This window comes from Vanacampus margaritifer, chromosome 11, assembly GCF_051991255.1.
Source record: "Vanacampus margaritifer isolate UIUO_Vmar chromosome 11, RoL_Vmar_1.0, whole genome shotgun sequence".
NCBI lineage: Eukaryota > Metazoa > Chordata > Actinopteri > Syngnathiformes > Syngnathidae > Vanacampus > Vanacampus margaritifer.
The window spans coordinates 20673394-20688182 of NC_135442.1; the positions used below are offsets into that span (position 1 = coordinate 20673394).

The following is a 14789-nucleotide window of genomic DNA, read 5'->3' on the forward strand; positions in this document are numbered from 1 at the left end:
CAAGCTGTTGCTCGTTGATTCTCCCCATGAGTCTCACTAGCGGATTAAGTGCTTCATTACCAAGCCGCCAAATTGCGCTTGTCAATTTAGTGTGCGGATCTGTGTATGTGGGGCATGTAGTGGACACATCAGCATCTACACAGCCCTCACGAGGACAACTTCGCTGAACAATCAAGTAAAAGTAAAAAGCATGATATGTCTACTGGAAATTTTAAGATTTGGCTTAAAGACGGTGACCTTACCTATAAAAAGCTGGCTGCTTAGCTTTAAGGGCAGCTGGCGGTCTACAGGAGCCGACAGGAAGCGGACAGGAAGCTGGTCTACCTGCAGCGAGGCCTCCTTGACATTGTGCACCGCCCTGACGTAGTGCCACTGCCGGTCATTCAGCGGCATGTGCGACTTGACGGACAGGACCACCGCGCCGTTTCCGACATCAAAGGAAAATGACACCATGGACGGAGCTGATTGGCCACAAAGACACAAATGTAATAGGATGAACAAGACTGGGATGAGTATTCTCCCCTCAACACAAACAACGGCACAATCCCCCCCGCTCAGATTTGTCGACAAAGCTTCCCTGTAATCAACAGTAAATAACACCAGCACATCTACTACAACAAACACTCCACGGCTGCAACTGCTTTTGAATAGAAATGCACCGTGCATTTGTCATGCTGGCAGACAAGAACAAGCTTCACAGAGCCCCAAGTGCATTCTTTCATTATTTACATACATTTTCATAGCAGATTGCATTACCCTCAAAGGAGGCTTCTAATATTCGAATGCTCTTGCTGGCTTTGTATGCCTTTATCGAGGTCAAATTCAAGCACTTTCTAAATTTTCCCTCCATACAGCCGAGGTATATTATAAATGTATACACACATATATTGTATGTACAGTAATGTTGCCTTGCAAAGTACTTGCGTTGTCATGGTAAAAACTAAATAGTAGGGTAGAATATAAGATAGTGTTTTTTTGCTTCTTCTCTGTTTTGTTATACAGTAGACCTCTCCACATACTCGTGGTTCGGCATCGATGGATTCACCTATTTACAGATTTTTTTTCTCCAATATTATTTTTATGCAAGGGGAGGGGGGCAGCCCCTGTTTTTATGGAAAAATGCATATGAGAAGTTTTAAATAGGCCTGACTTATACAAGGATTTTCAGTATTCCCTATCCACATATATATAGTATGTATGTGTGTGTGAGCGTATATGTATGTATATATGTATGTCAATATAAATATATAGTACATATACAGTACAATATACACTGTATTTATATTGTACATACCAGTATACTATTTGTATATATGTGTGTGTGTTACAAAATTTGTAAACTGACTCATGCCTGGCAGAGTAAAATAGAATGATAAAATAGATGGCTGAATGAATGAATTATAAATAAATAACAAAATAAATTTATCAATCTAAATATTTATTGAATATTAAATGTAATTATAAAAGCAAAACAAATTACATGATTTTTTTTTTAAAATTAAATAACATTAATAATCATAAGATTTGCTAATTCAACTTAATAGTACAAATTGCACTTATTTTCAAATTTCGAAAAGGCAGCTTACTAAAATTGCATTACCACAAATATGATTTAATTTGTTGTGCAAGAAGCCCTAAACATTTATACTGTATAGTTTGCGCCAGTATAACATAATACAAGAATGCTGTGGTGCTTTAGTGCCTCGTTGTCCTCGTTCTGGCGCATGACTGTTGACTCACAGGTGAGCTCCACTCTGACAAAGTCTTTGAGGCCCAAGCTCTCCACAAAAACTCCTGAGGGAGTGCTCGTTTTGAAGTAGAAGGAGATGTCTGAGGCAGGCTCGGTTGGTGAGGTGGGGAAATAGAGGTACGACGACTCTTGGTAGAAGGTGGCTGCATTCCACATGGACTCTGAAGGAGAAACAGACAAAAATACATCCATACAGTACATGTAATCAGGTATGGATGGAGAAAGATGAGTGTTAGAGCATTCACTGTAAAGGACTAACAACTGAGAAGTATATTAGGCCTACTCATGTTATACTTTAGTATAGGGCAGTAAGAACTGGTGTAAGCAAGCGCAACGAAGCCATGTTTGCCATCTAGAGGTGAATGGTGATATTACAACTTAAAATTACAGTATATTTTCGCAATTCGGCACCTGCAAACTCATATATTCGCTGATGTTTCTTCCCGGGATTTTTTTGTCCATTTACCCTCAGCTTTTCATGGAAAGTCATATAGAATGTTTATCAGTGATTTTTGAAGACTTTTTCAAGTTTGTTGATCAGGGAACCACTCTAGATGTGGTCGCCAGTTGATCATTCCTGTTTTAGAAGTCACATTTTTTAAATAGGAAAACTAGTTGTATAAATGAAGTTGGATTTTTTCAGAGAAAAATAAATCACAATAATAAGAATGAAGTCATATTTTTTTGGCTTCTTTGTCTAAAGTCATTACCTGTATATTATTAGTAAATGTCTTATTATATACATTAAAAATAATGTATTTTTTTATTTTGAAAAAAGTATATTTTTAAAAAGTTATACTTAAACCCTATATTACAAGAATTAAGCTGTATTTGGTTAAGAAAATGAGTTGAAATATTATGAAAATGAAATTTTACTGTATCTATTTATTTATTTTAGAAAAAAATGAAGATACTGCAAAGTCACATATTCCATATATTTTTAAGACATAATAGACATAATAGGATGACATTGAAGTCCAATTAATTTTAATACAAAAATGCATTTTTTTCCCAGTGAAAAAGCACTACTAATCATGAGTCAGAAAAATCTTAATTTTATCAGAATTAAATCATACTGTGATTGTAATATAAATAAAAATAAAAATAAAATCCAAGTCTTTTCTTTCAGTATTTTGACTTTATTCTCAAAATACAGTTTTTCTTGTATGGTTATCCACAAACTGTACTAGTAGGAGGAAATGTGGCTATAACAGAATAGGTCGTCAGCCATGATAGAAAGAAGAACAAATGAGTTATTCAATTCTACAGTCTCTTACTTGTGAGTGACCAAGTCAAGTTTCCCTAAGTCCTTTCCTGCCTGTGGTTAAGACTTTCATCCAGTATATGAGTGATCACCTACTGTCTCCATAACAACGCAGAGAGCCGATGTGGTAGACAGCCTGCGAGCCGGCTCTGCCGATATCTCCGATCACTATCTGGCTCACTGGTAGGTGGTCTTTGTAGGAGAGGACGCCTGTGTCGTTGGCCCTGTGACAGACATCGAACAAATGAGTGAATAAGCAAACACAAACACAGGGGGGCGGAGGGTGTCCCTCAGGGCCCGGACGCCTCGACGGGAATCGAGATAAAGGCTCCCATTCTTCTGCATTAGCGCAGAAGGCAGAGTAAAGACATTAAAGCAATTCATCACGAGGGAGACAAGCGCCTTTGGAAATATGCAAACAGAGCTGAATCCAGGCTGGATTTGGAGTTTGGAGTGGATTAACGCACAAAATGCAAAGACACTTCAAGCATTTAATACAGCAAAATTCAAATGAAGGTTTAGCTGCTTTTTGCAACATTTCAAATAGTTTTCATTATTATCTTTATCTTCTACACTGGCTAGAGTCCAACTTTAAACTTGACTTATCCCATTAGGTTAGCATGCATATCATAAGCATTTACTGACATTTTTCAAGAAAAACAGTATTAAATGAAGGTGAATGAAAACAAATCTGTACAGTAGATCACTGCGAGTCACAGAGTTCTTGTTAACATACCAGACATCTGCGTCGGCGTCACAATTGCAGAAGTAGTTCATGTCCACGCAGTTCTCCTCCAGGCTGCAGGAGCACTGCTGGATTCCCGGCAGAAAGCCTCCCCAATAGCTCCGCCTCTCGCCCCGTCTATCCAGCCACCAAGACATTGGACTGCCATCTGCAATTACGTACCAGTCAGTCAGAGATTGTCTAGTACATCAATAAAATTTTACATTCATAACAAAGTGCCTACAATCATCTTCTGTACATGGTTCCATGCCAACAATTCATCCTTGGTACGGACCCTACAACAAACCAACTGACAGAGTGCAATCTACAGCAATGTACCGGACAGCTATCATTTAGTTCTAGGACAAACTAAATTGTATACCAATGTGAGAATTTTGCAGTCTTTCAGGAATCTACATTAACAATTTGTCCTTGTCATACTGAAGCCTCTAAAACTGGGCATACATTGTGTGAATTAAGCCTCTCCAGTAGGCCTGCCTCTTGCCATGTCAGGATAACAAACTAGCATCAAAAGAGACTGACCAGGCAGTCAGGAAGAATCATCTACTAGTTCTATGACAAAATCTAGCAATAAAAAGGTTTTCCAGCACGGTTATCTTATCCTTTTTTGCAGAGGCGGGCATTGCGTCGCTACTGACGGATGCCTGGTTTTCTGACGAAGGATAAGAACCTGTAAAAAAAAAAAATTACGGACTAAAGGCACTGACGCAAGTTTTTTTTTGTTGTCCGTCAGTAGGTGCATTTCCATTACCCTCAGTTTTGCGCAAAAGCAAGCTGGTAATGGAAACACAGGATTTTCAAAAAGACTCAAATATCTCAAAAATGTTTTTACCATCTCATGAGGTGGTTTTTGAGACAAATCGAAATAGAAGTATTTCGTAAAAAGGTAATGGAAACAATTTTTGCGCATTCCCTGTAGTCATGTGACCCCCGCCCGGTCATAGAGTGAAGGGAGTAGGAAGTACGGGGCCACTCGCTTTTGTGTCGGAACTGCCTCCCGAGGGGATAACAAGTCTTTTTAAGCACAAAGTTATTTATCTATAGAGCCAAGGCCGCCATTCTATGCACGCTTCATATTGTTGCATGAGAAATGGCCGTTCCCCCGTGCAACGAGCAATCGAGCGACATACGGCACACGTCGTATCCGTTCTATCCAGCCGCACCATAACACAAGTTATAAGTGCGCATACACACAGCACCAACACCAAATGCCCGATCCCACCCGGTGAGGGGGGAAAGATGTTTTTAAAGTAATCCGAACAACTCTGGTCGTCCGTCTTCCGTAAACATCATGAGCACCTCCTACAGAACTACGAGATCTCGCGAGACGGGACATTAGTAGATTTACACCTCTGAAGTGTAACGCTCTTCAATGTAAACACCTACAAGTCCAAATTGTACTTTATCAAAATAGGGCAATATCGCTTTTATTTTAGCGAAAAACTGTAATGGAAACGCAGCTAGTGTAATCGTCAGGCCATCACTGATGGAAGCCCATTTTTCTGAATGATGGACAGTACTGACAGAATGCCCATCGACGTTTGTCGGTCCTAAAATAGTGGTGACAGTGTGGTGAAGGAAGCATGGTTAAAATAAAAGGATGGACTGACGATAACAGTTTGGTTTGGCTTAAAAAAAAAAAAAAAGACAGACCGACGATAACGGACCACTAAATTTTGTTAAAAAGGCCCACCTCAGCAATTTTTGGTATATGAGCCACCAGGTTGGTTTAATGAGCAACTGTATGTCTAAACTGAAGAGGTGAAGGACATCCATTGTTAAGTTGCACCCGGGTTGTGCACTGATTCCCAGCAGACATCCCCAAGCGCGACCCAGTTGTTACTTACGCAAGGACAAAACGGCGGTTTCGACCTTATAAGTTTGGGCAACGGGCCAAAGATCAGCATGCAGAGATGGAATTCAGACACCATCTGGCATATTGTTGCACTTGATCGGAATTGTCTTTTTGTTTTTCACCTTTTTTGACCCTTATTTCTGTCGCGTCAAAAACCCGAGAGGATGCTCAAAGAGAATACTGAATTACTTTGACCTTCAACTGTATTTCTTTAGGCTTTGTCCATCTCAAGTTTCTTTTCTTTTTCACATGGTTTAAATTTAGAGAAGCAAATACTGAAAATGCTTTTAACATCTGCACAGCATGCATGCACAGAGGGTTTATACCAATGCATTTAGACAGAAGCGATGAGATCTGGAACTCTTTTAAAGTTTAAAGTCCTTCACTAGGTTCATTTGCTCGTAAAATATTGATACTTAAATGCAGCTGCAAGACTTTGAGAATAAAATCTGCTTCAGTTTAGCATTTTGGGCCTTGAAATCTAAAGTGATCACGACTCCACAAACACAAAGATTGTGCTTAAAGAACGCTCTTGTCGAAGCCACCACAACAGCTAGCGATACTTAACAAGCCCCCTGCGAATGTAACTGTAGCAAGGGCCACGTCATAAAAAAAAAGACCTTTCATCACCTCCTCTGCGGGGTTAAGTACGGCGGCCTCAATCATCGCTCACACACGTAAGCCTGCATTGCAAATGAAGCCGGTATGCAGGGAAAAGCCCATTAAGCCTCTTGTCACTAAACATAATCAAGTGTCACATGCTGCAGTGCTCTCTGCCCATCCAGCATGCATTAGAGCCGCATTAGGAAGCGCATTTATGTATGGCCACAAAAGTCATATTAGTCTAAGTCACACAGCGGGACGCAGACACCGGCAATTCTCTCTGAAATCACGTCTGAATAGGATGCAATGACCTATGACTAACAGTCTAATGCCTTATTAAGACCAAAATGAGAAAAAGTTCCTTTGTAAGCAATGGCAAAAGAGCAGACAGCAGAAAAGCAGTGTGTGGGCGAGAGCAACATTAGCATGCAAGCTAATGTTTGCGCTACCAAGGTTGGAAATAAAACATTCTTTATTGTCTTTAGCATCAGCTGCCATCCTTGATTGTCTTGATTACTTTACTGATTATTTTAAAAATACTAATCAGCCCCCCGAAAATAGGAAAAGGCGACAATCAATACTTCCTGTACGAGATGTCGCGATAACCTTGGCGGGACGGCAAATTAATGAATGAGAAGCTTGATTTTGTTGAATGAGTGCTGCTCCAAGCTCCATTAGCAGAGCCCTGTGGTGTTTATCACAACACAATCTGGGTGGTTGTCGCTTCAAAAATCCTCAAAATACAAGCTGCAAACTAATCAGTTTCATGCTTGCTGTTCTATTGGATATGCAGCTAAAATGTCAACCTTTTGGTGGTGACTGGAGAGCCCGCTTTTCTGCTTACTAAATAAAATGCTCACCTCTAGCAAAAAAAAAAAAAAGTAAGACGAATGAAACCGAAATGCTTTTCGATCAGGTTGTAAAAATCGATGGAGGTTATAGGGAATGAGGAAGTGCTAATTCTTTCAGCGTGATCCAGACGAAATGCCAATAGGATTAAACAAATTGAGGATGACAAATAATCCTCAGATTGTATTTCTCTAAATAGCACACCATCGACAGCCATTAAATCAGCTGCTTATTTACTTAGTCTGAGAAATTTCCTTTATCCGCTCAATTTTGGATTTTTTAACTAAACATGCACATACAGTACTCGTCACCAAGACATCATTTGTTTCATATACCATAAATCCCGTGACTAACACGCACCCGTGTATAATACGGCGCCCAAAATCACCTGAAAAGAGTTATTTATCTGTACTTGTGTTTAATATAGTCCCCTGATTTGCTCGTATCCTTTATTATCTGAGCTTAAGTATTAATTTTTTTATAAATTAATAAAGCTTCAAAGCATACCAATAAAGTGTAAATGTTTTTAAATCCAAGTTAAAAACTATTTTCTTTTCCCATACCTATGATTAAGGTATTTCATGCAAAGTATTTTTAAAATTGTCTTGTGGAAAAGTTTGCTCTTTTAGTAATTTTCGTAAGCAGTTGTTTTTTATTGATTTACTTTGCTTTTAAATCTCTTTAATTCTGTTTGTTACTGCTTTTAAATTATGTACTTTTAATTACAGTATGAGAAGCATACGTTGCGTATGAAACGTGCTATAAATCATCCTTCCATTTTCCGAACCACTTTTCTTCACCAGGGTCGCGGGAATACTGAAGCCTACCCCAGCTGCCTTCGGGCAGTAGGCAGGGTACACCCTGAAATGGTCGGCAGCCAATTGCAGGGCAAACATAGACAAAAAAACATTCGCACCCACAATCACGCCTACGAAGAAGAATATATATTTATTTTTCCCCCTCAAAAAGTGTTATCCCTAGGATGCAACCCTCAACTAGCACCTAAATATGCCCTCTAATGGCTGAGAGCGGCATAGATGATGACATCAGAGCCGTTTGGACTCTCAGTAAACAACCTGAAGCAATGCCGTAGTACCTTTGCGTTTCTCACCTCGATTTTGGATACACTTTTGAAAAGTGTTTCATCTAAATAGCCAAAGTTCTTTAATCTTTTTTCAATGTATTAAAGAAACTGAGCTGCTATCAAGCTCAACAAAAACAAGAGGAAGAATAAGATATTTTTGTATGCACAACTGCAATCCGGAATTTGCACAATAAGTAGAAGAAAAATCTGACATACAATATCATTAGGGTGAATGCTCGATTCTCAGCACTTGCACAATAACTCTAAATATAGCAGCAGGATGTTGGCGGCATTCTGGAAGGTAATTACTTCTTCGCTGTTGTCTTAATGACGACCGCATGGCCCCCACTGACGAACGTCAGTCATTACAGACGAGACAAGGCGAGTAACACCTGCTACTCGAATCTTCCACAGTCGAGCCTAGCAGCGTGGACGTTAAATGTCTGAACAACATCTGCATCTTAAGTGAACAGCAGAGGCTGAAGGGAAAGCTGGCAGAAGGAGGTCACGTAATCCAGCCTCCTCGACTCAGCAAGCTGAGTTTGCCTGGATGCGAGCTCAGATGTTCTTGGCACAGGAAGGCATCTGTAAACCCGGCAGGCTGGTTGCAACAGCTGTTGTTGATTGTCTTTCCTGTAAATTAACGCGATAAACGTCCATAAAGTCGGTTGATGCTGTCGGAGGGAGAGTGTTTACCTGGCACAGAAATGTTCTTTGTGTCTTAAAGTTTCAATCAAGCAACACACAAAGACGCTTTGGATTCTGAAGCAAAGGCATCTTTACATACAACTAAGAAACCGTGTTTTTGGAGCTAGAACTTTCTCTCCCGTCTACTCTGTATCAAACTGTATGGGTCACAGTGTCCCAATCCAACCTAGGAAGAATAGGTTTTGATTTCAATGAAATGCAGACTTGATTTATGCTATTCCTGAGCAAACCACTTCCTGGTTGGCATAGTGAAAGATGGATTAGGAGAGTATTATAGAGAGTTAAATGCTACCCTGTTGGTTAATGGTAAAAATAATACAACTACTTGATTTCTCAGCATTCCTCATTGGGCACAGGAGAGTGAAGTGTTCTCTGGGAATAGTGTCTCCTGATTTGGTTACAAGGGTGGTTAAAATGTTTCCTGACTAGACTTAAAATGCTTCCTGACTGGTTTACACAGGAAGTAACCTGTTAACTCATTCACTGCCAGCCATTTCCCCTGAAGCAACTCCCTTCGCTCCCGGCTGTTTTACTGGATTTTGACTGATTTTGCAAGGCCCACAGAATATTGTGTTCTATTGCTATAAAAACATGGAACCAAAAGAAAGATTAGAGTCTCATCTTTCATCAGAAACAATTATATTTGTATCTGTTTCCGTTTTGCAGCAATTAGCATTAGAATATAGCTAAGTTTCATCATTATTCACAAACCTGTTGAAAACACTGGCAAAAAGAGCTTGTTGCAACATGGCCCTGGCTGATCTCGTATACTCTGCTGCCACCTGCTGGCCGTTTTTATAATAACTACCATTGCTTCAAGCCCTCGATGCCCACCTCTTCTCTAGCATAAAAAAACATTAAAAAACGTGTAACTATGTTTTTGGGAGTGAAGGACAAAGTATTACAAACCGTAATTATACGTTTTTAAGTTTGAATGAGCTAAGTGATTAAGTATTGACTATGAAATAGTGTTGCTTGATGTGCCTTTTGGGTGGAAACCAGTATCTAATTGTATTACAGCGATCAAAGTGCTATTTGATTGGTTTAAAGAAGTAAAGCTTAAGATATAGGGGGTGCTACCTGATTTCATTACAGGAGTGTATTAAGTCCTGTGTTTTTTAAATAATTTTAAGCCTTGAGTGTGAGGCATGAACATCTTTGCTTGAACATCTCGTCTGTCAACAATGTCGGTGCACTGCACTGTTGCTTCAAATATTGCCGCAAGAAAGAATTGTGGGTAATTTTAACTCCTTTCCTTTTGTAAAGGTTGGTCAGGAGTAACCTTTGCTGAAGGTGGCTTAAAGGACAGATCCAGGCACCTTTCCTAAAAAATTTTTTTACTGACTTTCGCATCATCTCACTCAAAATGATAGCAAAAATGCAAAAATAAGTATCAGAAGAAATGATCTGGTTACAGGAAGTCAGATTTTTCCTGATTGGTTAGAGAAAGTCAAGTACCTCCTGATTGGGTTTGACTGAGTAAGGTGCTTCTCGATTAGATTACCAGAAGTCAGTTTCTTTCTGTTTGTGATACTGGAATTTAAGTGCTTCTTGACTGTTGCAACAACAAAAGTGCTTTCCTGATTGAATTATAGAAAGGAACATGCTTCCTGATTGGGATACAAGAAGTAATGTGCCTGGTGGTGTTAAAAGAAGTAGGTTACTTCGCTATGAGGTTACAGGAAGTCAGGTTCGTCCTGGCTGGCTTACAGAAAGTCAAGTGCCTCCTGATTGGGTCAGACTGAGTAAGGTGATTCCTGGTTGGATTACAGTTAATCAGGTTCTTTCTATTTGGGATACCTGAACTAAAGTGCTTCCCATTGGGATTACAGAAAGTAATTGAATGGGTTACAGGAAGTTATGTGCTTCGTATTTGTGTTACACAAAGTCATCTTCTTCCTGATTGAGTTGCATGAATTTAAGAGCTGCCATATTAAACTACAGTGACTAAGGTTATTAAGACAGAAATTGTACAATGTCATCAGATTAACAAAACAATCTTCACCTTTTGTGTTAAAGAGACGGGAGCGCTTGCAGTTGTAAGCCACCTCTTGTTGACAGTGCTCTGACCTCGACACGATTGTGTGCAATTGCTCCGGTGAGGCGCCGTAGTCGAGCACCATGATGTGAGGTCTCTGCAGTGATGAGGTCTGGACTCGGACTGGAGCGGTGCTGTTGTGGGCCAATACCGTCCAAACTTTCTCTTCTACAAAAAACAAGTTTATGTGAGACCACAAACACATTTCAAACAACTTCTACAAATTTCCCTACAAATAAAAATATACATTTTCAAGCAGGTTTGTGTTTCAGAACAACAATTAAATTACTGCTGCAGGTCTGACTCACCGAGTCACTTCTATTAAATAATTAACCTTCCCATCCAGCGTTTTTTAAATCTGCGCACAGTGCAGCTGTGTGTTTTATAACGCTACGCTTCAAATGTGATTACTCGGCTCAGTTGCACCATCTAATTCTGCAGTCCACTCATAAATTAATTGGTCATGAATCTTGTAACGACTGCCAGCAGAGAGAGGTGTCGAGTGAACTGACAGCTGCGGTGTATATTACATTGTCTATTGGTGAATGGTTCTCACCTAAGACCAATCTCACGGGATGGCTTATGACTTTGTATAAGGTGTAACAAAGCATTTTCACAATCTCGAGTCATTTTTTACGACGGCGTATTAAGGCCACGTATAAATATACATATTTTTAGAGGGTGGGGGCAATATTCCTCGAAAAAAAGGCCATTTGCAAAGACTTTATAAAGTGGCAGATTTGCGAGTTTATAAAGTGGCAGATTTGCAAGCGTGAAACTCAAGAAATACACAAAGCGTTGCTATATTGCTGTTTATAAAATGAAAAGGCAGGATGGAGACGGATTAATTCTTAATTTAAATTTAACTCGTCATACACGGCAGCTAGAGCGACAACACTTCCTGATCCCCTACTAGCTTACTAACACTAACCAATCAGAAGCTAGCATACTTGAGGTAAATGCAAGTGAATGAATGACGGAGAGCAGCAGATTCGACACATCAACTTTGATACTTGTACAAAAAAATACCAAAATGTAAGAATGTGTAAATAATAATTCTGGAAACATAAATGTACAAGTAAATATTTATTTTTAGTTTCTGAGTTTTTTTCTCAAAAATCTGCCACTTTATAAAGTCACAATTTTGTCACTTTATAAAAGTGGCAAATTTACGAGTTTTTTTCGGAATATTGCCCCCGCGCTCTAAAAAATATGTATTTCTACGAATATGTCGTCGTAATTTTTGTATATTCCAAACACTGTTCATTTAACACACACACATGATATTTATTTTATTATTATTTTAATATATATATATATATATATATATATATATATATATATATATATATATATATATATATATATATATATATAACACATAACATTTCGCGGACCAAAGGTTTGAACTCTATCATCCGAAACCTCCAAAGAATCTGACCAATACAATAATTATGGGTATCGGTCCGATCGAAAATCTCCTGATTATTTCAATTGTGCTTGGTGGCAGTTATAAATACTGATGTGACTGCATAATTATATACACACATGTGCATGTGCATTAAACTTTGTGTATCTTTTCGAATCAAGGTGCCGGTCATCATAAATAACCCTCAGAAATAGAAAAAGAAAAGTGCAACAGTAACACATTCAGTGTTGCGGTCCGTTACTCATTCTTCGACAGGACTGAATTGTCTTTTTCTATGTGTTATCTAATAATAAATACAAATCTGTAAATCATCCTGGATATACTTAGTGAATGTCACCATAAATTGCTTGTACTCCAGCCTGGAGGATGACGCTAGCTTGTAATGCAGACATATCTCAGCATCACAGACGAGGCCCATCTGGGCATTCGCTGACATTTACCATCCCTGCAAAACCTAATTAATTCCCCTCTGCACCTGTCAGTACACCTCCGCCCCTCCTGCAAGCCTCCTTATGAAAACTAAGAAAGAAAATAGCAAACAAACAATATTTCTAACTAGCTAATCCTTTCTTTGTACAGTAAAATTAGACAAGGAGTCCATCTTAACTGTGCTTGCAGTACATGGTGTGTGCATGTTTACTCGTTCTTAGAGAAAATCCCCACTCACGTCATGATTATGCATATCAGGTCGTCATGCTGAGAGCTATTTGCATCCGGGATGTATTTGGTAATTGAGGTCAAGTCGAGGGATCGTTCGTCATAGAAGTAAAGCTAAGACCAAAAAAAAAAAAAAGACAGAAGAGACAGTGGCATCTTGTCTCCTGCGGTGCGTCTAACTTTGTGAAGTTGAGACATTTTCTGGCCAGTAGGGCTGTGCAATTAATCGAAATTGAATTACAATTTCAATTATTACACTCCACAATTACAAAATCAGCATAATCAGAATTAAAAAAAAATATATGAATACAATTTTGCTTCATCAAAAAAGGAACTTGCATAATTATAGTGTTTACATATTTTTTTATTTGTCTTAATATTTTTTAATTTGTTTTTTATGTTTAAACATTTTGTTGTTTTGTACCAAAAAATAATAATAAATGATCATCCTACTGCACATTGCAAATGCTGCACTCCAACTTCAAGTTTTTGCCAACATAAATAAATAAATATATATTATTAGAAATTCTGTTTGTTCCAAAAGGAACATACATAATTCTAGTGTTTCTTTTTTTTAATTTTATCGGGCTTAATATTTTTTACATGTGTAAAAATGTTCTTTTGTACCCCCCCCCCAAAAAAAAGATCGTCCTACTGCACAGTGCACAAGCTGCACTCTAACTTCAAGTTTTTGCCAACATAAATAAATACATAAATAAAAATAAATATATTATTATAAATTGTTTTTTGGACAATATATGCGGGAAACAGTGTTGTATTTATTCAAATGTTTCTTAACTATTTTAATATACAATTTGTCCAAATTCTGTCCTTGGTTTAATACCCCCCCCCCCCCCCAAAAAAAAAAAAAACACTTAACACTTTAAGATCTGGAATCATGTTGTCCTCGTCACGGGAGTCCTCACCTGTCATGTTACAGTACACCTGCGTGGCCCCTAGGGGTCCGCTGCCATCTGGGTCGATGGAATAGAAGCCAGAGGAGCCGCCGGCCAGCTTATAGGCTTCGCAGGATGACTCGTAGATGGCTGAAAAGGTAGAACTATTTTAAACTCTAATAGTCCCATTAACTCAAAATGAAAAATAATACAAGGACTTTATGACCCTGATGTGATTTCATCGACCGTTTCCTGATCTATATCTTCTACGGCTACTTTGTGGCTGACCTCTGTCTTTGTACAGCAAGTTTGAAAGAGGGCAGCGCCTGCTGATGAGTTTTATATACTGTACTTGCAATTGAAGTATAGCAATAGAGAAACTACTACTATGTACAGCGCGTACACCCACAAGCCACAATTTGCAAAGCTCATTATGAGAATGAGAATCAGATTTCTTAAAAACACACAAGGAATTTGTCTTCATGGTCAGGGAGACAGAACAGGAAGCCTGGTGGTTCACTAGACGGTGCCTCAAGTTTCTTAGATAGAAAAAAGGAAAAATGAGGAAGAAGGGAGGGGGAAAAACACAATGATTCAAAAAGTCAAATACAAATAGTTTTATAGTTTTTACAATTACTTTTGACATATACATCCAATGTTAATTTCTTAGAAATGGGACACAAATGACTAGGCCATTGTATTTTTGCAATTGTAGATTGCTGTGGTGTTGAAATAGATTGCGTCATTCTGAGGGCTGCCTCACCTTTATGCAGGTATACCTAATGTTGCTGCACTTAAAGAAGCAAACGTTCTCATGGAGAATGACTATACAAAATAGGACATGCACAGCCTAATAGAAGGTAATGTTGATGTTCACTTGTGATGGCTGTATACTCTGCTGGGAAGCTTCA

General features: G+C 38.7%; 1 protein-coding gene across 1 annotated transcript in view; it reads right to left on the bottom strand.

The window, feature by feature from the left end:
- LOC144060422 (contactin-associated protein-like 5) overlaps window positions 1-14789 on the bottom strand; it is a 147702-nt gene that overhangs the window by 34620 nt on the left and 98293 nt on the right. The window contains exons 12-17 of the mRNA XM_077579967.1: window positions 13909-14028; window positions 10864-11064; window positions 3751-3907; window positions 3111-3238; window positions 1741-1911; window positions 243-461 (exon numbers count right to left, since the gene is read on the bottom strand). Of these exons, the coding sequence (XP_077436093.1) occupies window positions 243-461; window positions 1741-1911; window positions 3111-3238; window positions 3751-3907; window positions 10864-11064; window positions 13909-14028 (996 nt within the window). The remainder of the gene's footprint in view (window positions 1-242; window positions 462-1740; window positions 1912-3110; window positions 3239-3750; window positions 3908-10863; window positions 11065-13908; window positions 14029-14789) is intronic.